The 26169-nt window shown below is 43.3% G+C and overlaps 1 protein-coding gene across 5 annotated transcripts in view; it reads left to right on the top strand.

The window, feature by feature from the left end:
• Window positions 1-24682, top strand: part of ZNF521 (zinc finger protein 521) — a 301525-nt gene extending 276843 nt beyond the window's left edge. For 2 of the 5 annotated variants that reach the window (XM_081252743.1, XM_081252739.1), the window contains one exon: window positions 8334-10167. In XM_081252743.1, coding sequence (XP_081108869.1) covers window positions 8334-8402 — 69 coding nt within the window. In that variant the 3' untranslated portion in view covers window positions 8403-10167. Of the gene's footprint in view, window positions 1-5349; window positions 6361-8333; window positions 10168-23878 lie in introns of those variants that run through there. The other 3 variants (XM_081252740.1, XM_081252738.1, XM_081252741.1) reach the window with 3 other exon arrangements.
• Window positions 24683-26169: the final 1487 nt, after the last annotated feature.

Genomic DNA, 26169 nt, shown 5'->3' with positions numbered 1-26169 from the left:
TTAATATGTGATAATCATTACAGCTAATATCCACAGTCATTGAAATATCTATGTAGGTCTGTTTTCTAAAATCCCTAGTAAAAACAATGGCTTTTAGTTTCAATACATTAAGAAAAATGGATCAGAGTTAACTTTACTTCTTCTAGTTTTGAGACCTTTCTGATTTTTATGATTTGAACTTAGAGGTTCACAGTCCTGTGCGTTTGTCTTCATTACTCACATCACTTTATACCCGTGCTTAGAGGATGGAATTAATATGACTTTTATGTATTGATTTATTTCCTGCATAGAAAGTGGTCGGGGTAGGTATACAAAAAATACAGTTTTGTGCATGTCTAGAATAAGGGGGGAAATCAAGTGAAATTAAGGTGACAATAGAAAATAAGATCGGTAACCAAAATAATAACAGAGTAGAAAAATGAAGCCCCTTTACCAGCCCACTGTGGTTCATGCCTCGGTATGAAAATTAATGCAGATTTTGAAATTGATCCATGTCATACCACCAAAACTCATCTACTTTTTTATGCCACTAAAGTTCAGAAAGAAGGACCTTTCACAAGAGGCATTTTATAAACCAAATGCCCAAGAACTGGAGCTTTGAAAGCATATCGTTTATTTGGCTCTTATATCAGAGTGAGACTAATAGGGTAGGTTTAGGGTGAGCGTTCAGAATTGCCCAGGAACATCACTGTGGTGTATCTTTTAATGGTGCATAAACGATTTCATGACCATAATAAGTCATTTACATTTCTTTCACTGTTTATACCCAGTTAAAAACACAAAAGCATCTTTTTAAGGATAGAAGTGCTTTGTTGGATATAAAATTACACACACACACACACACACACACACAGACATACACAGAGATTTGTTATTTTCATTAACCTCACAGTACTATTCAAATAATTCCTCAGAATTCAAATAATTGAATTCAAATAATTCAAATTATTTGAATTCAAATAATTCAATCATTGAATCAGAATTCAATAATTCAAATAATTCAAATAATTCCTCATAATACACTGTCCATCTTCAGGAATCAAGGACTTAGGCATTATCCTTTGACATCACAGACCACAGTTGCTTTTAGAATTAAGTAAGAGGAAACCTCTGTTTCTATGGGACACTCCATCTAGGACTTGCCAGTGTGAGAGCTATTGTCTTTGCATGACCTCTAGACCTTTCTGACCAGAAGTTCTAAATGCCAGTCCAGGGATGTGTAATGTGTAATTCCTGGCAGGATATCATCTTTTTCTTCTGGTAGAGTTTTCCCCCGATCTTGCAAGGAATTTTAATATGCTTCAAAGGCCACCTAGCAAGCTGGTAGGGAAGATGTGCTTTGGAATAAGAGTGCATTATTTGAACTAAGTGAACACTTTGTTATTTTTAAAGCAAATGAATATGTTGAATGTTTCACATGTTTTCCTAATAGACCTCAAAACTTTTTCTGCAGAACTTAAGGAAGCTGCTTTGAGAGAAGGATAGTATGGTCCAAGAATAATATCCTACAATGCATATTTGTATCCGAAGTGGTTTATACAGGTGTGGGCAAGTGGTGTGTTTGTAAAACTTCTGTTGAATAGGCCATTTTCTTTCAATACAGTAATTACTGTTTAATTGTTGCCTCTAGAAAAACTACAATTCAGTGGCAGTGATCAAATCATCCTCTTCCAATGTGTCCCCATAGAGAGTTCTCTGAGGCATCATGTTGTGAATTTAATGGACATAGAGGGAATTCCAGTGGTGGGAAGAGGGGGAATTGGCCTAGATGAACTTGAGGCTCTGAGATTCTGGTATTAAGTTCTTTTTGAGTCAAAGATTATTTTGATGCTTGGCCTTCCCTTCATAAATTCATGGATGCACATACAAATAAAGTAGTGATTTGACATTCTGAGGGATACGCCAAAACTTTCAGCTATCGCTAAAGTTTAAATATGTAATGGTCTCTACAGCTATTTGATTTTCTTCTCAGATCACTTTCCCACCAAATCAGCCTGATTTTGATGCATATTTTTCACACCACAGCATCACTGTTGCTCAAGTTTTATGGTCACATTTCTGAAAGAAAAATGAACTACTGCATATGGAATGGGACATAGAGGACAACAGTACAGCATTGAAATGTGGCTGCTGTGTGGCTGACTGGGTCATTCACTAACTTAGCTCCTTACCTAAACTAGCCTTTTAATAATTGTTATATAAGTTTGTGTCTCAGAGTATTAAGTAATACATGCTGAGGCATTGAAGAATCCTTGTTGGGAATCCCCTGGCGGTCCAGTGGTTAAGACTCCACACTTCCACTACAGGGGGCACGGGTTTGATCCCTGGTCAGGGAACTAAGATCCTGCAAGCCGCATGGTGAGGCCAAAAATAAAAATAAGAGGTTGAATGTATTAAAAAAAAAAAAAAGTGAGCCTTTAAAAAAAAGAGTCCTTGTTAATGGCCAAACCACAGATACCATACTATAGACTGCTATCATCCCTATACCGTTCTGAGGTAAGAAAATATATTCATTAATTTAAAATATTTATAAAAATATAATTTTATCATTTTCAATTTACCATGGTCCCAAGCTCTCTGACATATCAAAAATAATTAGAAATATATGATATTTACAGTCTACTAGAAAAGATTTACATATGATTAACTATCATATGAGGTAATATGTGATAAATTGTTCTAAGTATCCCAAGAGAAAATGTTTATTCTCCAGCTGGGGGAATCGAGAAAGCCATCATGTGGGAAGCATTCAAGCTGGTTTTGAAGGATGGATATGCTTCCGGTATCTGTGGATGTGAGAGAGTTAGCCATCCATAAAATCTCAAATAGTTAATGGTTATTTTCAAAATAGTTTTCATGGGTTTTTTTTTAATTTGTTTTATTTTGCTTTGATTTCTACATAGTCAGCTTAGTACAAGGGAAAGGGCATGAAGTGCAGAGAACAATCACCAGAGTTTGATTTTGGTCACTGACGCTCACAAGAGATGGACTCTGAGCTTCCATTTTATCATCTGTAAAATGGGCATGTAGGAGACAACAAAGCATCCTGCCCAACCCCCAGGGTCCTGGTGAGAGCGCAGTGGAGTAGCCGATGTTGAGCCGTCAGTGCAGAGTGTAGAACAGGGAAGCACTGGGTGAGCTCTGCTTCCCGGACCCCCTCCCTCTCCCTAATGCTGACCTCAGTAAACAAAATCAAGATCCATCATTACTTGGAAATAAAATCTTTATCCCGGATGTGTCAGATGTTTCCTTAGTTCTCTGTTCTAGTTCACTGGAAAAATTTCCCAATTAATCATACCTTGACATAGTTTCATGTTAATTGGCTTCCAGGTAGAAATTCTTATTTTTAAACATTCATCTTTTTCAAAGGATTAAAGAGTCTTGAGCTTCTTTTTAGTTCTGGTCTTTCTTTTTAGCACATAACTGTAAAACTAAACATTGAAGTTTGCTTTCAGAAATGTATTTCAAAAGAAGCTAACCCTTCTTCCCCCCGACCCCACCTCTGAAATTAAAGGTGAGTGGCCAAAACAAAGTTTTATCTTGCCCCTCCACATAAGACAAGGTAGGATCGGAGTGTAGTGTGGGGAAAGGTTTGTTTTAGTTTTAGCTTGTTTTCATATTTTCCTTGGAGTCAGGCTGAAATTCTCTTTTGCAAACAAGAGGAGTGGAAAAGTATGTCTTACTGCTGCTCACAGCGCATCTATAAGAAGTGCCTCTAGGGCTTCCCTAGTGGCACAGTGGTTGAGAGTCCACCTGCCGATGCAGGGAACGTGGGTTCGTGTCCCGGTCCGGGAAGATCCCACATGCCGCAGAGCAGCTGGGCTCGTGAACCATGGCCGCTGAGCCTGTGTGTCCGGAGCCTGTGCTCCGCAACGGGAGAGGCCACAACAGTGAGAAGCCCGCGTACCGCAAAAAAAAAAAGAACTGCTTCTCAAACTATTTGCCCCTCATAACTCATCTTCTTCTCACAACTTTTCTATATTTTTCAATTGTTTTGTTTTTATTTCTAACAGAGCTTGAAATTTCTTTCATGATCCCCACTCCAACTGTAAGACTCCAAACCCTGTCCTGCCTTGTCTCTTATCATGTGGTCTCCCTTTGGGACCCTCAGATTGGAACGGTTTGCCCATCACCATGTCTGGGCCTGCCATAGCCGGGTTCCATATTGACAGTCATGTGGTGGGGTTGCTTCCTGCCTCTTCCTAGGTGGTCTGTGCCCCATACCTTGTTCTCCACTGCCACCCATCCACTGGACCTCTGTGTATCTCCTGTTCTTGGGGCTGAATTCGCAGTCCTCAAGTGCGTCGTACAGACTCAGAGGGCTGCAGGAATATAAATTGTATCAAGGGAACATGTGGCTCTGGAACTGGTCCGCTTCTGCTCCGCCCCATTTCTCTGCTTTGTGGACCTTCGGGGCTTTTGAAGTAAACTGGTGCTACGGCAGCTTCCACTTAATTTGCTCAGTGGTTAAACGGATCTATCTCTTTTATTTGATCGGATCTCTGGGAACCAAATCGTTTGCATTGATTGATTGATTCGATCTATGTTTTCACCATTACTTGTGATCACTTTCAGCTGTTAATATTGGATAATTCAATCAGGAATGATTGGCCTTACCACTGAAGGCAGAAAGTTAATCATACAGAACAAAGAAATAGGGCACGGCTCACCTCGGTTTGACTGTTAGTCTCTCTCTCTCTCAGCCCCTTCCTCCCTCCTTGCACCTTCTCTCTTCCTAACATGTAAGCAGTAGTAAAAAAACCTATCAAAGCTGCCCTTTTTCTTGAGCAAAGAAGGGAGTTTAAAATTTTATAGCATTCATAATGCATCTAAAGGTGAGGTAGCTTTATTTTGCTTTTTAATAAAACTGCACCTAGAAATTAAGCAAGCATACCGAAATATAAGCACGATTATCACAATGAAGTCATTAGGACTTCATGAGTAAATGAGTTTTCACTTACCCGTTTTGTACCAATAAATCCCTAATCCGTGTGTGCATGCTTGGGGGCACAAACTGGGCTCACCTTTTTCTAGATTTGGCCCTCACTGCTTCACCATGTGTCCTACCAGTCACATTTTCAAGAGTCAAGTGGGTAATAGGACCGAAGGAGGGGCAACAGAGGTATTTGCAATAAGCGAAAACCACTTTATTTACATTGAATCATTTCTACGGCACCCCAGCCTAGTTTTTAAAAACCCTCCATCCATTAATTTCTTAATGTTCATATCGATGCCTGGTTTTCACTATTAAGAGATGGAGCACCACCTCCCCGTTCTAGGACTCATTCCCTTCTCCAACAGCCCTGTTGTTAGCGATCTGCCATTACATTATTTTTTTGTCTGGCCCAGAGTTGACGACAGATGGCCATCTCCGAACTGCCATCAGTGCGACCTTATGGAGCATTCAGCTAGTGTGTACTGAAGAGCACCGCGGCCAGTGCTGCAGCTCCCTCCCCTCCCCCAGCCCCTGGAAATGTTCATCACCTCGGCCACATTCCACTTTGGCTGGGCTCTGCTGGCCCTGCCGGCTCCTGTGTCACCAAGACAGCCTGCTACCACAGCACCGGAAGATCTGCCTCTGTTAGGAGCGAGAAACTGCGGGCACAGTCGTCCTGCAAAGACAGCACTCTGACTCAGCACCTTTGCAGGCAGATCCTTGGGTGAGAGCTGGACCTCCACATTTCTAGAACATTCCGCAATCCAGGGAGGCGCGTTGAAGTCCCCCGTGTGTTCCTGTTTTAGATGTTTGCTCTACACGTGGGTCCGTCTCCTCACATTAGCAGAGACACAATGCCAGGAATAGACTCTTTGTGTTTACAGATTTCGATCGGACTCTTGGAAAGCACCACTTCCGTATCCACCTGCTGTGGCAGTTAGAGTTAGAGAGAAGGTAGTCATGGGCTTCAATGCTCAAGCCCCTGAAATGGGCAGAGAATCCACTCCAGCATCCTCTGACCCGTCCATGGGGCAATCCCTTGGCCAGCCGCATGAGGTGAGCTGTTGCTGCACATTTGGAGAAAGATTGATAGTTTGTTCTTCACTGAGTTTGCTAAGGCCAGGCGGCTTCAGAGCCGTGCGTGTATTTTCCGAGGAATTCACATTTGTATCCTTTATTGTTATATTTGCAGCGAATCTACAGCTCATAACAGGCTCTGCCCCGCAGCTATGAAGGGGTGAGTTCCCCTCATCGGGGAGAGAGCGGTGTTCTGTGAAAGCCCGAGATGTGGCGGGTGAGATGAACAGTGCTTGAAGCGGTGCTCGCAGTGCTGTCATCCAGAACAGCAACTCCGAAGCTGTAAACGGGAGTGAAAGGCAGGGTAAACGAGTCCTTTCAACGTGGTGAAAGTTTAAACTGCCTAAAATAACCGGCCTTCTTCATTGATAACTTCATCGGGGGGGGGGGGGGAGGGAGGGTATGGGGGAGGTCACTGCGCAGGAAACCGCTTTCCCGTAAGAGGAGGGCAAAGTTTGCAAAGGGGAGGCTTTGCCCTTGTACCCAGCGTGTCTGGGAGGCTGGCCTCTTTCTTGCGTGCCCTCCTTTTGCTTTGATGCGGCCCCTCAGATGGCAGAAGACCATCTCTCGCCGGAAACCCGAATCGCCCACAGAAGGTTTCCTTTTTCACTTTGCCAAAACTTAATTTTATAATTATCTGACTTACACCACTGGGCACATCTGCTAAGTTTGTGTGCCTCCTAGACAAATAAAAGGCTACTGTGATACTATTAAATATCAGCAGTATGCTTAGCTGTGCTTGGAGTTTATAAGGGTGAAAGGTGATTGTGCAGGAAAATAGAACAGTCTGTTTGCCGTGAGCCAGGCACTAAGGCCTCATCCCCATACTCAGTTATAATTCATGACAGAACTGGTGGGAAGCCCTCATCCCTCTGTGGAGTTAATGCATCTCCACTGAAGCCTGCTGTGAGCACCCTGCGTCCCCGCCCACCATCTGTGCCTGCACTTGCAAGCCCTCTCCCTCTCTCTCTCTCTCTCTCTCTCTCTCTCTGTTACTCACTCTTTCCTGAGATCTCTTGGTATTGCTATTGTCAGGCGACTAACTGCTTTGTAGAAGTGGCTCTCCAAAACGGGCTTGTCGTTTAACTAGGGGAAGAGCTGGAAGGAACGCGTTACAGTGTTGTTAAATGTCTCATTTAGAAAATGTCGATTAGAAAATGGGCAGGGAAGCAGCAATGGCCTTAAACCAATCGCAGACTCTGGGAGCCAAGGATGCCCTGCCAATCACCGATTGGTACGAGGCACCTGTGGTCCGTGGTGAGAGGCCAGGGATGCAACGCAAGGTGGACATTATGATTCAGGTTAATCCTGTTCTGAACCAGAGTTCAGGGTCCGGAGTCGAATCTGAGAAATGTTTGCCCACTCCGTCCAGGGGCTTGGACCAGCTGGTGGCGTGAGCACCAACCCAGTCGCCACAGACTGGCCCCTCTGTGATGTGGTGCTACCCACTCTGGGAACCAGAGCCGGTTGCCTCAGGGCTACCTAAAGCCTCTGCTCAAAATGATCAAGCCCTGGGCTTTACAGAACGCCACCTAAAATAGCCGTGGTCATTTGTGCGGTGTGAGCCACCTTCTAAAGCGGAATGAGCAGAGGTTGCCGAACTCCCAAACTCGCTGCAGCCTGGAGCCAGCAGTGGTCTGTTCCCACCCTGTCCCACCCCTCGTGCCCCTGCCTCCCTTCTCCCCTCCCCACTTCTCCCCACTCCCCACTCTGCTGGGAGCCCAGAGGGTGATGGGGCAGGAAGACAGTGTGGGTTCAAACCAAAGATGACCTGCACCTCCTCGAGCATGGCTGAGCCAAGATTAACGTGTAATGTTTCACAATATGTGCTCTTAACAGAGTCCATTGTTAGTCCTCCTTGAATAAGATAAATCAAATCCAGGCCTGGGACACCGGCATATGAATTTAACAGATGTGATGCCATAGGGAAACTACTGTGTTATAAACTGCAGAAATGGCCTTTTTCTACTTCAGACTCGGGCTTATTCCAAAGAGCCTTCAGAGCTCCAGTGGTGAGGTGAGAGGTCACCCACTAAGACAGTAGCACCCACGCTGTAATTCAGCCTTGTGTGTAATTGGTTCAGAATCTCATCCTGACGTCTGGCTGGTATTCGTCCCATCATCTCGCTCACCCTCCAAAGGAAAAGTAGGGCAGGGATGGCTGTGCTCACTGTCCAGGTTTTCTTGGGTGAAAGATCACTTGGAGATGACAAAGCTGAGTAGTCAGCCTGAAATCCTGGTTGGTATTTTATTAATTTTGCACCAAGATAAATCCTGAAATTCTGACAAACTCCATGACAGGTGAAATTCCTTCTTGCAGAATCTGCTCAGCAAGAGGCTGCTCATTTCGTTCTGTTCCGAGGCAGGCAACAGGAGGGCAGCTTTCTAATCAGCCCTCAAAGGACCCCCAGCCGCCCCAGAGTCTCGGGCTGATTGAATAACTCCTGGGCCTCTTCCCCTAGGCCTCCATCAGCGGGAGTCCTGTGGAAAGCAATCTCCCGCAGACTGGCACTGAAGAGAGCTTTAAACCACCATTTTCTGCTCTCCCGAGGAGCCTGGAGTACTAAAAGATAGATGGACTGCAGATATTTTATGAGAAACTGTCAGAAGAAGAGCCGAGTAAATGTTTTTTTTCTTCTTCTTTGAGTCACACACTACATCACTGTTGAATTTCTCCCAGAATCTTTTACATTGAAAGTAAGAAATTAATTGGTTGCTAACCTTTCATTCCCCCTCCCTTCTTCCTCGTTGTCTTCCTCCTTTTTTTTTTCTTAAATATCCACACAGAGGCCCTTTGCTTAACCACAGTTGCAGAAAATCAGTACCATTTGCAATGAAATATTTATAATGACAGAATGAAAAATTGGATTCATTTTCTGGGCTGTAGCCGAACAGTCTGCAACTTTGTGCAGTATTGTTAGGCATCCCTCCTTCCTCCCTTTCACTGGAAGTTTTTTTCGAAAACAGGCCACATGTACACTTACCTATGCTTTGGAGGGATGCCTACCAAAACACAGAACCCATTTCTGGGCTTTTTTAAAAAACAGAGGAGAAAAGAGCATATTTTCGTCTGTGTTGCCATGTGGGGGGGCACTCAGCTGTGGCCCATAAAGCGGTAGAGAGGATGTGAACCCCGTCAAAAGAAGGAGCGCTGACGCTGGGAAGGAGAAGCTGGGAGAAGTTTACGAGGAATCCAGGAGCCAGTCTGGTCTGCACTCCGGAGCGGAGTACAAATAGCACCCAGCAGGCCACAGAATCTCGGGGCAGGTTTATAAGGGAAATGGGAAGGCACAACAGAGGTGTATCAATAGACATGGATATCAGCGCTCACCTTCTTTTTTCCCTTGAGCGTCTGCTGCTGTAGGCTTTCCTCCCACGTGACCTCATATTCAGAGCTGCCTTTTTGCAAACGAGGGATGGCTACTGCATTTTTTTTTTCAAAGATGAAAGACAAAAGGAGTTTGCTAGGACGGTGCAGCGTTGCATTGCACACAAGCCCGTCTCACAAGTGCAGGGCCGCCACAAGGCGTTCTTGCTTCCTACACGACTTGATTGCATCTGCAGCAAGATGCCTGTGAAGTGCATTTCGGTCTCCCAGATAAGTTTTCGCTTGCCACTGCACAGACGGGCCCAAAGAGCCGGCACACTTCTCCTCCCTCCATTGTCGCACCACGACAGAGCTTACATCCGCACTCGCACTCCGGGGCCTGCTCAGGCTCCCAGGCCAGCCCTCTGACTTAACCTTTCATCTGGTCCCCTGTGAAGCCCTGGGTTTAAGTAGTTAGGGTTGTTTTCTTTTGGTGTTTTTTCCCAAAGCGAGAACAGTTCTAGCGGACTTCAGCATGAGTAAAAACAGCCAAACTCAAATCTGCAGGTTTTGCTCACTGAATTTGCCTCCTGCATTGCCAACTCCACAAGATCAATAATCCATATTTTAGTGTATAATAAGGGCTGCCTGTAATTGAATTAGCTCGTTCATTCCATCTGATTAGCCCTGTTTTATTCATGGAGCGGAAAAATAATACAAACTTACCTTCTCTAACATATTGCATGATGTGAATGTAAAAGAGCCTTCAGCACTGTAAAACAAATGTATAAAGATGATGGAGAGTTAATTTCAGTATTTGTTTATCCTAGGAATAGGAATAATACAAAACACATCGTGCTGCATTTTTGTGGTGATAACTTTAACGTTCACATCTACTGTGGCAATCTGTCCTCCAGTCAGCCTGACATGAATATCCTATAGTAGGTCTCTCTTCTTACCGAAAGCAAGAACGCCTCCTCAGTTCTGAAGGACAGCTGGGATAAACAGTCTTCTGGTATTCGCCTTTGGAGAAATCCGCCTTAAGAGATTTCACCCTAAGGTCATTACCTCTTATCCGTCCATGGATTACCATTTGCAAGCTTTTTGATTGTTTACTCTCTTCTCTTTGAAGCAAAATCTTAGCCCACGTTTGGACCTGGGTGATGAGAAACACTGAACAGGAAAGGAGTTCTTCATCGTTGGGACCCCAGGCCCTCAATGCATAGACCAATTTCTGTGTGATGCATACTTGCACAGAGGCTTGGAGGTTTTATACAGGTTTCTAGGTTTGTCTTTTCATTGCATCCAAAAAAAAAAAAACAACATGATTTGGAGAAATGCTGACAGTTCAGCATGAAATGATGTGTGTTCTGACACAAACTGCATTGTAGCTTAGGAATCTAGCCTGAAGTTCTTTTATTGTAGCATTTCTTTGATTCAGGGGAGAAAAAGAATTTTCTTTAAAAGTGTGTGTTTGGGGCTGTGACAATAACTCTTCTCCATTGCCGTGCATGAATTCAGCAGGATGTTTCCACTTAACCCTTATTATTGCTGGCTTTCTGGAGGACCAAGGGTAAGGGGGAAAAAATGTTTTTGCATTAGTTTTTCAACAACTTAGGTGAGTCTGCAATATATATCCAAGTAAATGGGGATTGTAATCGTGGCCTGTTCAGAATCAATCTTTTCTGCAGACCAGGAAGGAGCACTGAATAGCATTCATTTAGGTACTGCCAGATGTATTTCTGCAAGGGGCGTGCCTTGCCAAACCGCTTTGGATGATTTTAAGTGTTATTAAGCAGACTTAACAGGGGCAACTGGCCCTCAGGATAGAAGTCAAGGACCATGGCGCAGAAATCCTTGGTGGAGGAAGGTTCCAGGGCAGACCCATCCTCAGAAAGAGAAGCGCCCAAATGCAGACTGGATTTGAATATCTGAGTTAACAACTCTGGGAATATTTCTCTTCCTCTTGGCCAGCTCCTTCTATGTTGTGGCTGGTTTGCATTTGTGTTTGAAGTGCCAGGCGGTTTAATGAAGTTATTCTTTTATAAATTTTGCAACACTGAAGCAAGCATGAGGGCTTTAAATTAGAATAAGTGCCACTTCTGTGTGGCAGGTTCCTTTGAGGACTGATTAGAAAGAGGCCTCCTGCCGCCCAGTCCCTTCTGCCCGGCAGCGGCGTTGGTGCGTGGGCTTGTTTACAGCTCACCTTGAAATTTGCACGAGAGAGCGAGCGTGCACCATGCCTGCTGCCTGGGCCTCTGTTAGCGGAAGCTGTCTTCCTTTCCAGGATCATGTTAAATACTTCACTTTAAGGAGTTATTTTTTTAATTATATTGCTTCATTGTAATGAATTAAAATTAACTTGGAGCAGCAAATTATCTAAGGATGTGAGGGTTATAGATTACTCTCACCATAGCTACAGCTTTGTTGGGGGGAACTCAAGGGCTGTCTTTCTAGAAGCTCAGTGCACCATGAGGGATGAGGAGACTGTTCCACAGAGACCGAGAAGCAGTGTCAGAAAAGATGCCCAGGAAATGGGAAGAGAATGGGAGTTCCTTTTGTTCTTGTGGGTTTTTTTTTTTTGCGGTACACGGGCCTCTCACTGTTGTGGCCTCTCCCATTGCGGAGCACAGGCTCCGGACGTGCAGGCCCAGCGGCCATGGCTCACGGGCCCAGCCGCTCTGCGGCATGTGGGGTTTTCCCAGACCGGGGAACGAACCCGTGTCCCCTGCATCGGCAGGCGGACTCTCAACCACTGCGCCACCAGGGAAGCCCGAGAGCGGGAGTTTTAACATGTGGGTTTATGAAGCGAATAGAGGCTCTTCTTGGCCAGAGTGGTGGGCAGCTCTGCCATTTTAAGACCTGAAAGCTTCTGGGACAAGAAGAAATGAGGCCCAAGAGGGAATCCAAGTATATGTTAAGACCCAACAAGTTTCCACGTAGGATAAGGGATGCACTTGGCATTCCTGATTCCCTCTCTTCCTGCCTGTGTGCACTGGCTAACAGACGGGTGATTTCAGGGGACGCGAGGCAGGACATTATTAAAGAAAGGGGCTTGAAGCTTTCTGCAGGACACAAAACATGCAAGGGGGAGGGAAAGGAAAGAGAGCAAGCAAGGAAAAAAGCACCAAACTTAAGTACAGATTTATTTCTCTTCTCTCCAAACCAGGATTATTATGTTTTTAATTGAAAGTGAGAGACACCCAAATGGAATTTGGCTTGTGAAATATTCACATTTTAAAAGGACTTTCTTAGAATTTAAAGCAAGGCCTACTTGGGGCTCCTTCTAATTGCATTCTCCATGCAGGAATATGAGCCCTGGGGGACCCAAAGATCAAAGGCAAACACCAGGGATTGTACCTGTAGAACCCATGCAGGAATGTACCTCTCTCCCGGCTCCACAGCACACACTCATGCCAACATCCAGCATAGGCACGAGTGTACACACATGCACATGTGCACACACACACTCATCCTTCTGCAGTTTCATTATGGAAATTTTGGAAACCAACACATTGTCTTTTCACAGTTCTATTCTTTGTGTGTATATTTACTAAAGCAAATGCCCTAGTAGACAAGCATTTGGTTGCTTATGATGGGGAAAGGTTGTTTTCTGTTATTCTTCATGATTCATGACATGTTGACTTACTCTTACTGTGAGTTTACCTCCTAGAGAGTGTGGCCGTGTTTTTAATAAAAGAAATAATACACTACAAGGAAGTGGCATTTCTTTTGCTCTTTGCCCAAGTTCAATAAACTATTTTTCATAATTATTGGGAATTGGTTGAAGGGAATCCTTGTCCATATCAAGTGGAAAAGCAGGAAGAGTTCTTGCTTCCTCTCCCTCCCTAGAAAGGTTACCCTTTGAATATAAATTACTATGCCTTGTGCTTCTCCCATTCTAATCAGATGACCTTTTGAGTCTGGTGGACAGAGTTTAAATCCTAAGCCTGCCAGTCAGTTTTTACATCAATGCCCTGTTCCAACAGCTTTCAGGTACATAACTTTCAATGGATTTCAAAAACAGACGTGAAGTAAGTAATGCAGGCGGAATCTTGCTGCTGATGGTCAAACAACCTAACTTGACTGCAAGATCTTGGGCCAAGTAATGTGACGATGGGTAATTTCACTAACTAAATCCTTCACGAAAAACCTTCTGGGATACAAAGTCTAAGAGAAAAGGGAGGAGCAGGAAAAGTGTAATGTTTGCAAGAGGACATTTCTGAGCAATTATCAGTTTAAGCTCCCATTATTTGCTGCTAATTACTACACGAGGCTGTTAAATATTTAGCAGAAGTTTGTTTAATTGTGTTTGACTTGGGATGGGGCGGGGGGCTTGAATATGACTTGAGCATCATGAGTCAGTGTGTACACCCAGAGCCAGGCAGAGAGGAAATTTGCATTCACCCAAGATGAACACATTTCAGTGTCAGCCAAGCCTTCTTTTTCCTTCATTCCACGGATTTATCTTTAAGGTATCTACAATTAGAGCACGAAGAAAGGGCACTGTTCACGGATGTAAAATTGGAAGGAGGTCATTCTTAACCTTGTTTACAGGTGTTCTGGTTTAGAAAGCACCAGTGTGATAAATTAAACATTACAGGGGGAAAAATTAAAGCTCAGCAACAACTGGCGCATGGACACATCTGTCTGTGAAGCACTGACTTAATCCCTGAATATCTTATTAGACGGTATTGCCTGTCAAAGCCTTCTGTCCCACAATACGCTGGACCCTGCAATTCTGGAATCTGAGCAGAATCTTTAAGCTCTGGCCTCTCTTTCATTTTTGCTGGCTCTCTGCAGCTTGATTTAAATTTTCCGTTGGCTCCATGCATGTGAACAGGTAGCTCAACTCATTGTTCTCTTTTAAAAATAAACTTTGTACCTTTAATGTATTTCCCAGTGGCCATTTTGCTCTTTTTAACCTATTCTTCCAATTCGGCACCTTTTTTTTTTTTTTGTCTTTTTCCTCAATGTAGTAGATCGTGCATGCTCCTATCAGTTCAAAAAAGGGAAATTTCAAGCCTGTCCTATATGCAAAACAGATAGGGGTCAGGTAGCGACTGAAATTTTACTACCATTTCTTTTCATGTATTTTATTTATTTATTTATTTATTTTATTTTTTATTATTTTTTTTTTTTGCGGTATGTGGGCCTCTCAGTGTTGTGGCTTCTCCCGTTGCGGAGCACGGGCTCCGGACGCACAGGCTCAGTGGCCATGGCTCACGGGCCCAGCCACTCCGCGGCATGTGGGATCTTCCCAGACCGCGGCACAAACCCATGTCCCCTGCATCGGCAGGTGGACTCTCTACCACTTTGCCACCAGGGAAGCCCTCTTTTCATGTATTTTATTTATTTATTTATTTATTTATTTATTTATTTATTTATTTATTTTAATTTTTGACCACACTGTGTGGCTTGTGAGATTTTAGTTCCCCAACCAGGGATCGAACCTGCACCCTTGGCAGTGAAAGCAGAGTCCTAACCACTGGGCCACTAAGGAATACCCTTTACTACCATTTTTAAGCTCGTAATGAGAAATGAAATGGTTATGAAGTTAACATTGTCATGTATGACCCATCATCGGTATTTTGTCCTTTTGAAGCTGGTGGACCAGCGTGGCTTGTTTTATTTCTCTGAAGTGTTTAATTGTCAAAATACTAAAAATTGCTCTACATTAGCAATTTAGACATGGCATTCCTTTAAAAATTAGTCTTTGCTTAGACTTCTGAAGACTCACATTAGGCTAAGGCTAGGCTACTTTAGGTAGGTATTCTCAAGATACTGTTCTCCACCATTGGCTTTCCCAGCTTGGTTTGCTGTTGTAAAAAAAAAGAGCACCTGTGGTGAAAATAGGCTCTGTTTGAAGTGACCCCTACCTCCCTGCCCAGCCGCATGGATCTCCAGCCCCACAGGGACCAGTACCCTGCCCTCAGCCGCTCTCAGCCTGGCTCCTGCTCTCTCCTGCTGGAGCCCGTCACTCTCTTCTAACCTCCCCCTCCTCATCACGCCAGCACTGGGCAAGTGTGACTCCTCTGAGAACTAAGCCCAGGAGGTGAGGCGCCCTTTCTCTGTGGCCCATTGCACCCTGTCCTCCTGTCCCTGGTGAGTGCCCTGACGGTGAGCAGCTGTAGTCTCTGCAGCCAGCCCAGCCCGGGGATGAGAACATAGCGACCTGCACCGCTCAACAATTGCTTCTTTGCACAAGCCAGCTCAGCCACTGCAGTGGCTATAAGACCTTGAAAGTTGGCTTAAACTCTCTGGGACTTAATTTCCTCACCTATAAAATGAGATGTTGGAACAGATGCTGCTAGAACTCTCCAGCTCTGAAACCATTTCTTTTTTATTCTGAAGCATCACTTACAGGTGTTGTTAGCTCGACCAGCAAATGAGGGATGATGGCTTTGCAGTTCATTCAGAGTAGGGAGTTGTTTCCATAGCCTAAATAGTCATTTCCAGATTTTAATATTTGGGTCCCTTTATACTTTATTAGATTGTAAATATTTCTAAAGCAGCACTGATTGCCACTAAAATGTACCACCTTTGTTCACTGATGGTACATGGAAGGTCTTAGTAAACTGCTGAATGAGTGGACATTTTTGGAGAGATGATTATTTATACAAGCAATGCCATTTATTATATATCTCGAAGAATCCTTTCCCTGATTTCTCAGCAAATGCCCATTCTCACCATTGACCATATTTTTAAATGCCATGCCATAGTTCCATGTGGCATATATGTGTCCCTTTTGCTGTCCCTTTTTTTTTTTTTTGTAATTTGACGGGGGGTAGATACCGCTGAGACTGAAGACTAGGTCGCATCCTCAAGCAGGCGCGGCAAACTCAATGTGTTTTCAAAACACTGGAAACAGTGGTCCTCAACTGGGGATGATTTTTCCCCCAGGGGTTATGTGGCTGTCACGACTGGGAAGGTGCCCCTGGCATGTTGTTGACAGAGGCCAGGGACGCTGCTAACATCCTGCTGTGCACAGGGCAGACCCCTAGAACAAAGACTAGTCCCCCTCGACATTCCAGTGCTGCTGAGGTTGGGAAACCTGGTCCCACCAGCCTTCTAGAATCTATTTAATTTGTAGGCATCTCTCTCTAGAATAAAGCAATTGAATGACATATTTTGTATAATGACTAAGAAATAGCTTACTGGATTGTCTTTTTGGTTTCTCTGGATGAGATAGAAGAACTTTACACTACAGATACATGGTCAAGGCTTCTGAACATAAACTCATAAACATGCCAGTGTCCACACGCTTCAGAGTTATCTCAGCCCAAGCTTTTCTAGGCTCATTTAGCATGAATGTCCAAAGAACAGCAAATACAAAAAAAGTCCTTCAGTGAGGTTTATTAGAATGTGAAATCGTTCCCTATGGGAGGTGTGATAGAAGCTTCATTGCCAAAACCATTTAAAACTAGCCTAGAGTGTGAACTTTATAAAATTATTTTTGTCCAACAAGGGGACAAACTAAATAACCTAATAGTCCTTTTCTCTCCTTAATATCGTGTATTTTTCTGATCACTTCTGATGATGCCATTTCACCTTTTGCTTTAATATAGCTTGGTGTCATCCAGAAAATGCTTTGAGATGTCAGGCCAAGCCCATGTGAACTGTTAAATGTCAAAAGAAAATGCATCAGTGTCTCTCTAAGTTCATAGTGATGACATTACCATATGAAAAAATAAAAAGGGAAATTCTGTCAGTGCAAACATGATCATAAATTCAACATTCATGGCATTAAAGAGAGGGGCAAAAGCATATCATGACAGACAGTTTGGGAAATTCCATTGCTGTTTATCAAAATAAAAGTGTAGGGCTTCCCTGGTGGCGTGATGGTTGAGAGTCCGCCTGCCAATGCAGGGGACACGGGTTCGTGCCCTGGTCCGGGAGGATCCCACATGCCGCGGAGCGGCTGGGCCCATGAGCCATGGCCACTGGGCTTGCGCCTCCAGAGCCTGTGCTCCGCAACGGGAGAGGCCACAGCAGTGAGAGGCCCGCGTACCGCAAAATAAATAAATAAATAAAAGTGTAGAACCTCATTTTAGTGAATTCCGCCAAAGTAAAACTTGTGAGTCAACCACCCTGGTCATGAAAATCCATCATATGAATATGTTTTGTAGACTGTCAAAGCACTTTGGGAAATACTATACATTTGTCTTTTAAGAACGTTCATTAAAATATATCTCACCAAAATGCACATACCTACGTATATGTTCCTGATGTTTACCAGGTAGGGCCCATGAAAACACAATTACCCCAAATTTCTCCAGCTAAGAAGTATATAATTTGTAGACAATGGAAACTTTGGGGTGGTAAAATGGGGTCTAATTGGTAGTTTGAATGATTTGGGTGATTTTTAGAACATTCTAACAGTACTTCCAAAGCTGAAGCGATTCACTTTTAATTAATTTAAAACTATGAGTACTTTGGTAATCATGTGGACTTTGAAAATGTTAATTTATTGCCTTCACATCCTGTTAACCTTATCAAGACAAAGGCTACTCTTTGCCATTGTGTGTTTTTCTCTAACCTATGGGGGAGATCACCCAGTATCCTCTCTCCATTAGCTAGATACACTCCTAAAGCTGTTTTACTAGCAAAAGAACTTGGGAATGAAAAAAGAGAGTGGGAGGAAATGTAAAAATCTTGATTAGAAAGTATAATTTAATAGAACATGTATTGAACCAAATGTATTGATTAATGTAGAAGATATAGTACTTATATTGATTCAAACCAGAGATTTAGTACTAAAAGCTCTAAGCCAAAAAGCTGCTGCAGATTGCTACAAAAGTCAGTTTAATGCTGTCCTTGAGAGTGCCTTCACAAAGAAATTCTTCTAATGTTTGAGGACTAGGTAGAATGCGGTATATGTCAGTTTGATCCCGGAGGGTTTTATTTTGTACTCTAATAGCTGTTACGAGCCTACATTATATCCAAGGAGTAATTTTCCTTAGGGGTGCCCGGCTCGCTTTGTGTCAATATTCTAGCATTTTAAGTCACGTACAGTATATGCTTCTGGGAACAGGGAAGGAGCCAGCCAGACTCATAATGGTCTGCATTCATTAATAAAGGCAGAAGCTGCTGTCCCTCCACTGCCCGCTACAGGGATGCCTCTTTGGCCTTCAGGGACCCGTGCAGACACATTTAAAGAAAGCTTTATTTTGAGTGGGCAGGAGATAAAATGTAGGACTCGCAGGCATTTCCTAAGTCAGCTATATGCCCGAGCACAGGGTGACCTTAATGGGTCAAAGAAGAATGCAGGTCAAAAGACTTATTATCCAAGCTGTTGGAAACCAATTGCTTTTGTTTAAAAAAATAAATAAAAAATAAAAAGCAGTAGTGCTTAAAGGTGGACGATAATGTAGACTTCTGTTTGCAGCCTGTGACTGCACGACTGTATGTGTACTGGGATATGCTTCTAGAAAAATAAGAGCATACAGACTATCCATAGTGTTTACAGATAAAGGTCCAACCCTCGTGATAAAAGGAAGGGTAATATAATTAGTCAATCAGTGATGATTGATTACGGATGTTTGCGTTCTTCAACTAAAGAAAAAACAACATGCTGCCATGGTGCTGTCCCCATCTGTTGAAAGAAACAGCCACATTTAATCCTTCTATTTCTTTTATTTCTTCCCGCCTTGCAAAGCCACAATTGCCTACTATTTCTTCTGGTTGGAAAACATCTCATTTAAATGGAATACAACTGCAGTTTAAATTCAGGATTCTAATGGCATGGTGAATTAGTGGAAAGCTTGTTATTTTTTTTCATTCCTTTTTAAAATAGCATGCTGTATCTTTTTCTTAGTTTTAAAAGCGTGTCAGAATTTGAGACAAAAGGCTATAAATAGACAACTCATGGTAAAAATGATTAACATCTTTGAATCAACAAATCTCACAGAACTTCCATTCTGACAGTTTTTATTTTTATTATCACTGCTATGTAACATTTTGCCGATGCCAACAGAGGGCTACAAAGCACAGACAACGAGACGTGGTCTGTCAAAATATTGGACAAGCGAGGGCAATCTGTGGCACCACTTTTGGGGCTAGGGACTTAATTTTTCTACCCTGGGAAGGTAGATTCCCCCTGGCTTTCCTCCAGAGCTTAACTTCATCTTTGTTATAGGTGCAAATATTCAAATTCACATCAAGATCACAGGAAAATGGGATAGTTTGGCCAAGGTGAACAGTTACAGGGGATGGTGGGTGTTTTTCTTTTTTATTTAAAAATATTTTGCTTGGATTGCATTTTAAATAGGATTAAACCGTTTGACCAGTAAATGTGGTCAGCCCTCTGAAAGGAGGAGGCTGAATTAATCATGTGTTAGCGTGCCAAGCCCAAAATGAGAATTCCAGTCTTGTAAAATGAAAGGCATCTCACATTTTTAAAGAAATTCATAGTGCTAGAAGGGAATTTTTAAGATCCTCATCTGTTTTTTAGCTTTCTAAGTTTAATTTCACATTTTAGAGAAAAAAAGATAGAACAAACTCCTTCTAAATGGGGCCCTTTACAGTAAAGAGTGTTTTTGTTGTTGTTTTTTTTAAAACCTGGCTATTAAAGTATCATACCTAGATGGATCGTCTTTTAAGCTTTAAGGTGTGTTGTGAATTTGATTTTTTTAACACAAACCCCCCTCGTGTAAAACAACTGTTCATAACTGGGATTAATGGTTTGCAATTTTCAGTTACTTAGACATGGGGTCTCCAAGAGATGGCTTTTTGCAGAGTAGAATATGGCTCTCTGTGGGATTACAGAAGTTTTCTTCTCTTCCTACTTCCTTTTCTGTCATCACCCACCCAGCCCGCGTCGATGTTGCACTGATGTTCTCCTCGATTATGTAAAACACTTTCCCTTCATTGGAACAGATATTTTTTCTCATAACCTGTCATTGCATTAAAGTACCTTGGGGACTGTGAATTGCTGTGTAAAATTGGTGAGATTACCCACTGCTTTGTTCTAGTGTAGTGGTTTCCTCCAGACCCAAAGAACAGAAAACTCGTATAGGAGAAGGCTGCTTGCGCGTGGCCTGGCAGCCTTTTCTCGCCCTGCGCGTCCCCGTCTGTGCTGCAGGGGCTCAGGAAGGGCTCTGTGGTGTGGTGGGGTGTGGGGAGGAGAGAGGGCAGGCACCTGCCCTCTCCTTGGGCTTAGCGCTTCTCTGGTCTACTTTTCATCTTTCCCACTCGCTTCTTGTCTCCCTTTCTGTCTGTGGTTTTAAAAAACACACCAAATAGGTGGAAAGCCCCCATGAAGCAACTTCTTGTTTCTCTTATCCTTGGATCTTCAGTGAAGTCTGGAGACAAACACTCCTCATCTTTCTCTCCAACCCCTAAAAACCAACCCAGTAACCTGTGCAGCTCAGACATTCCTTCCTTCCTCCAGAAGATGAAATCAGGCCATTTGTATTTCCAGTGACTCAGAGTACTGCGTGCAGGAGGGGAACAGTCACAGCCCAAAGATCCTCAGAAGTGGTGAGGACAAGCCCTTGAGGACTGGATCAGAATCACCTGTTTGTTTTGTTTTCAATGCAAATATGCCCCATTCCCACCTTGAGAATCACAGACAATGGTGAGCCAGGACTGGGAGGCCTGACCTCACCCTCAGCTGATCTGGAGAAAAAAAGAAAAAGAAGGACACTAAGTGATCTCAGTGGTACGCAGGTATCTCCACACCCAGAGAACTTTCTGCCTTTACCGTATTTCATGCCAGATTTCCCATTTAGACGTTATTTGTATTACAGCTCTTTAGTTTTGTTGAATCTGGAATTTTGCAAGCCATACCCTCGTCCTTCTCTCAAATGATATATATTCTTTTCTCTTAATATGCAAAGCATACATCCTTTATAGTAGCAACTTCAATCTGTTGCAATGAGTGATTCATATGTATTTGTGTATTTCTTTGCACCTCCGAAGAGACTTGTATGGCTTTGGTTTAGGGTGAAAGCATCCAAGAAACAACTGTTGCCAACTATTATGGCCAACTCGTGTTAGGTTTTTGTTCTGTAGGATCTTAATATAGGCACATAGAAGAACACAGGTTAGATTGCAGTATAGCTTCCTTTATTAACCACTAAAATTCGATTGAATGTGGAATGTCTATAGTAAGCACTTAAATATTTTTAAATAAAGTTATTAAACTGATTTCTGTTTTTTACTTTGCGATAAAAAGTAATCACACATCCTCCTGTCAACGTTCTACCATTTGGATAACTATTGTCATAGATTCTTGTGTTTATTTTCTTAATTTTTTTTAATTAAAAAAAAGCACCTTTCTATAAGATCAGGCTTGACTCTTTGAGATAGGAAAATGCATGAAAAAGTTTAGACAGTGCATTTTGAGTAATTGAACTTTTTTACTGTTTATAACCTCTTTGATCATAATTATGTTGATATTTAAGGGGATAGCAATGTTTCTTAGTCTCATCAGTATTTTGATTACCCTTTATGTCTACCTGTTGGTGAAAAATAATTTGCAGAAGTATTTATTTAGAATCAATACAAAGAAAAAAAGAGTTGGCATAAAACTGGTCTGCTCCTGTATGTACTTTTAGGCTAGTACTACTAAAGAAAAATCCAGCTTGTCTTTTACTGAATTAATAAAAATGGTATGTTTTAAATAAGGTTGAGTGAAATAACATCCTCATTATTTGCTGTCAATCTTCTTATAAAATGGGCTTAGTTTGAAATCGGGAACGGAAGACCTGGGTCCTTTTCACAAGACTCATGTCTCCTTCCTTGGTGCTCGTAGCCCCAGTTGGGCACCCCTGAGCAGCCAAGCCTCTGGTCCTTCATCCTTTACTCATTGGGCAGCCATTTTGCTAGTTTGGTGGGGGATGAAAAGATAACAAAGATCTCTAAGACAAAGCCCTCTGTTGAAAACTTTCCATAGCTCCTCTTTCCCTATAAGACAAAGCCTGAACTCCTAAGCCAGGTACAGAGGGCTCTTCATAATCTGGCCGCAAACTTCTATCTTCATTTCTCATCAGCATGCTTGATTCTGGACACTTGAGAAGATTCCAACCAAACTGAACGAGTTGCAGGTCCACGAACATGCCTTGCATATTCTTCTTTGCCTTTACCCACATGGGTCTTTGGCCTGGAATGCCCGCCCTGCCTCCCCATTGCCTCTTCATTCATATTCATTCATATTATTCCAGCCTCAACTAAAATGTCACGAGTTACGTCCACTGCAAAGCCTTCCCCAAAGGCCAGGCAGGGTTAGGCATGCATGATATTCCTATGGTCATTTCTAATATAATCCCACCAGGTTGCTTTACCTTCATGTGCCCACGTGACTTTCTTGAGACTGTGAGCACTCTGAAGATGTCAAGGCAGGGACCATCCTTCTCCCGGCAGTGGCCCTTGCCTAGCTTGTCAGTCGTTCAGTTGGCCAGACCCTCTTTGCTGAGTGCTGCAATCCTGGGGGCTATGTCTGGTGGTGATACCAGGATTCAAGAGATGCTTGTGAAGGAATGAATAAATGAATGAAGACCAAAATTACAGACACAGGGAGTGAGCCGAAATTGCAAATAACCACAAGACCCCAGATGCATACAATATAAGCAGTATAAAGCACAGTGGGAAATCAGAGAAGGGGGAAAGCAGTTTTAGACGGGATGAGCATGAAGTGGTAGTATTTTGTGGTAGAGGTCAAGGTTCTGATCAGAAGGGATGGGGGAGGGGGTCGACTGGGAGAGGTGGGAGAACGACGCTCAGGGGAGGCACAGCAGAGGGAAGGTGCACCTCAGGCCTTCTCCAGGCGTTTGCTCCGAATGAAAGTCCCGTAGACCTGTGACCATCCCCCGTGCAGGCCACAGGCCCAGGTCTGGAGCCCAGTGTTCACCCCCAGGGCCTGGCTTGTAGTTATAAGTTACCCAGGAATCCCAGTTGCCGGCTCACACTTTGGAACCGGGATGTTGGCTCAGAAAGGGGACATGCTGTGTGGATGGAGAGGAGGCCACCAGAATACAACAAGGGCTGCACCCGCTGGGGACGGGGGAGGTTGCAGGCTGCTGTGATCTGCTCCTGCGCCAGGAGGGGACCCAGCACCAGGCCCACCCCAAGGAGAGGAACTGGAGAAGCTTCCTGTCAGTTGTCGGCCAGGCTGTTCTTGCCCGTAAAGTCTATGTTCAGGGACAGATAGAGCCTCTGCTGTTAAGACGTTCAGCTTCTAAGAGTGAATAGAACAAAAGCATCTGTAATGAATGGAAATGACGCGCAGATAAATGTAACTGTTAAAATAGTGCTACCCAGGCGTTTGAAAAGACGGTCGTATTCTGATAAGAAGAGATGGTGGAAGGTAGGGCGGCGGGGGTGGGGGGTCCTCCAGGGAAGCAAAACAGAGGCAGAGAAAGGGGAGACCCCTGGCCCCGCCCTTCCATCCTGGCTCCCACTGGGGGAGGGGAGGAGCCGGTCCCATGAGCACCGATGCATCCGGGTGCAGAAATATAGTATTTAGGTCATTATAAATCAATCAGCATTTATAGATACCTGGTTTGATGAAAATACAATCACTTAAGGGTTTTTTTTTTCCCCCTCTTTCATTACAGAATCATACGATGACCCAACACAGCAGTTAGTGCAAGCACGGTCTCTCAAGGAGAATGACTTTTGTGGCACAAAAAGGGAACATATTTTACTCTTTGCACGAAACTTTCATTGTTAATGTATATTATTCAGAAACATTGTATTGTACCATAAAACTTGTATTATCAAAACTGTTGGATGTTCATGTGTTTGAACTTTTGAGCACCGGATAGACCCCCTGTATATAAAGTGTCTCACATGTATTATGTCGTCTGATACTAAAATGGTCTTATAAAGACAAGTGGACTTGGGCCCTATTCAGGCAAGATTTTTTTAAAAATGTGAGCAAAATGGCTTAAGAGAAAGTATTTTCAAGGAAGACAGATTAAAACAACCCTGTTACACAGGAGACTATGTTTGGACTTCCTTTTCTTAACACTTAAGCCTAGAATTTCTCTTTTGGTATATCAACAGTTAAACCCAAGACTATTTTTTATTGCTGAAGATTCTTGCAAACCATGAAGAGATGTTCTCACAGAACCCCACAGCTGGATAAGGCCCGTATATATATTTGTAAGCCTTGCAATGTGACAGGTAGCATCACTATATATGCAATAGTTGTTATGTAGACTGTCAAAGAATTTTTTTTTCCTGGATACATTTGAAGCTTTGAGTGTTCAAGGTTTTCCTTAATGATTTCACACAGCCAAATTCTTGAATCAGTTGAACTAACCTGTATGTTACTGTTATTAATGTTTACTCTGCGGTCTGAACCTGGAGATTACTGGAATTGTTTTCCAAGAGGAAATAAATTCAGTTTACCATTAGGTATGAGTGTATTTGTGTGTTTTCTTTTTCTAGTTACTCTGCCATTTAAAAAATCTAATTGCCTGCACCCTTGGAAATGAGTTCTGCTCTTGAGAATATCCCAGGCATAACCTCAATCATATTTAACCTTTCCACACTGGGCCAAAGGCAGCTGGGAAGAGATTCATCACATCGCATAGGGAAGGAATCAGACCCGATGTACTTCTTCCTCTTGCAGATCCTACCAGGTCACATTGTACTGGAGCATTTTGACATCACAGATGGATGTGATGGCTGTTTTCTGCATAATTTGCAGCCCAATTCATGTCATGCTGTGCAAATCTGAACTCAAAGTAGATGGCTGCAATTTGAGAGGCAGTTTGGCTTATGTGTACTTAAGAAGCAGCTTTGTTCATTCAGAAGACAAAGCACAGAGCGGGGAGCCTGGGAGCCTCGCACTGGCACAGAGCGCAGACTCTCAGTGTGATCTTCTCCACATCAGCCACCTCCGGGCCTCAGTCCCCCAGCCCGGAGAGGTGACGCTATCCCGGAGAGGTGACGCGGCTTGGTCATAGGCCTTCACACAGGCACGGGGTGTTGCCTGGAAGTTTGCTCACTGGTTGCTCACACCATGGCTTGCCACAAAATGGTGAATGAATAGGCACTCGAATCTCAGAGGCTTTTTTTTGGGGGGTGGGGGGAGAGAATAGCCATGTGTACGTTGAGCCCTAATATACATGTTTAGCCAAAATCAGTAAATATAGACCTGATATTAGTGAGCAACTTTGATCCACATCCTGTTTAAAGTACTTCACCCACTGTGACTCTCACCCTCTTTGAAACTCTGAGGACCTCAAGCAGCTCTTTAAACAAGCGAGAATCTTCACAGCACTTTTTTTGATGGAGAAGCTAAAGCATGGACTGATTCACTTTATTGTGACCACCTGTCACCAGGGGAACCATGAATGAAACCCAGATACAAGCCACGCAAGGTGTAAGCCTCACCCCATGGCGCTCAAACCCTAGCCTGTGTCAGGATCACCTGGAGGGCTTGTTACATCACAGGGTTGTGGACCTCACACCCGGAATTGCTGAGTCAGTAGACCTGGTGGGGCTCAAATGTTTGCAGTTCTAGGACATTCCCAGCTGGGGATCGTGTTCCACACTTTGGAGGGCCACACTTTGAGACCCACTGTTCTACCCCGTTTCCAAATTAGTTGAGTGCATTGAATGTGAATAGCCATGCAGAGTGCTGGCAAATTATATTACTTATTTTGATACCAATAAAAGAAAGTTTGGTCAAATTTTAGGATCATTCAGAAACGGGTACCTCCTGGTAATTAATGTACGTTTGCTTGCCAGAATGTATCGTGTGTGTGTGTTTAGTTTTTTAATGCTAGGAAAACCTACATCTATACATTTCACAGTGGATTGCCAGCATGCTATTTAATTAAAAAGCTTTTCCACCAGCTACATAAATAATGAAGTATGCTAAGAATATGCAAGT

Source organism: Mesoplodon bidens (assembly GCF_964165515.1).
Source record: "Mesoplodon bidens genome assembly, chromosome: 13".
Classification (NCBI taxonomy): domain Eukaryota; kingdom Metazoa; phylum Chordata; class Mammalia; order Artiodactyla; family Ziphiidae; genus Mesoplodon; species Mesoplodon bidens.
The sequence above is the reverse complement of the archived record's forward strand: the minus strand, read 5'-3'. Positions and strand labels throughout refer to the sequence as shown.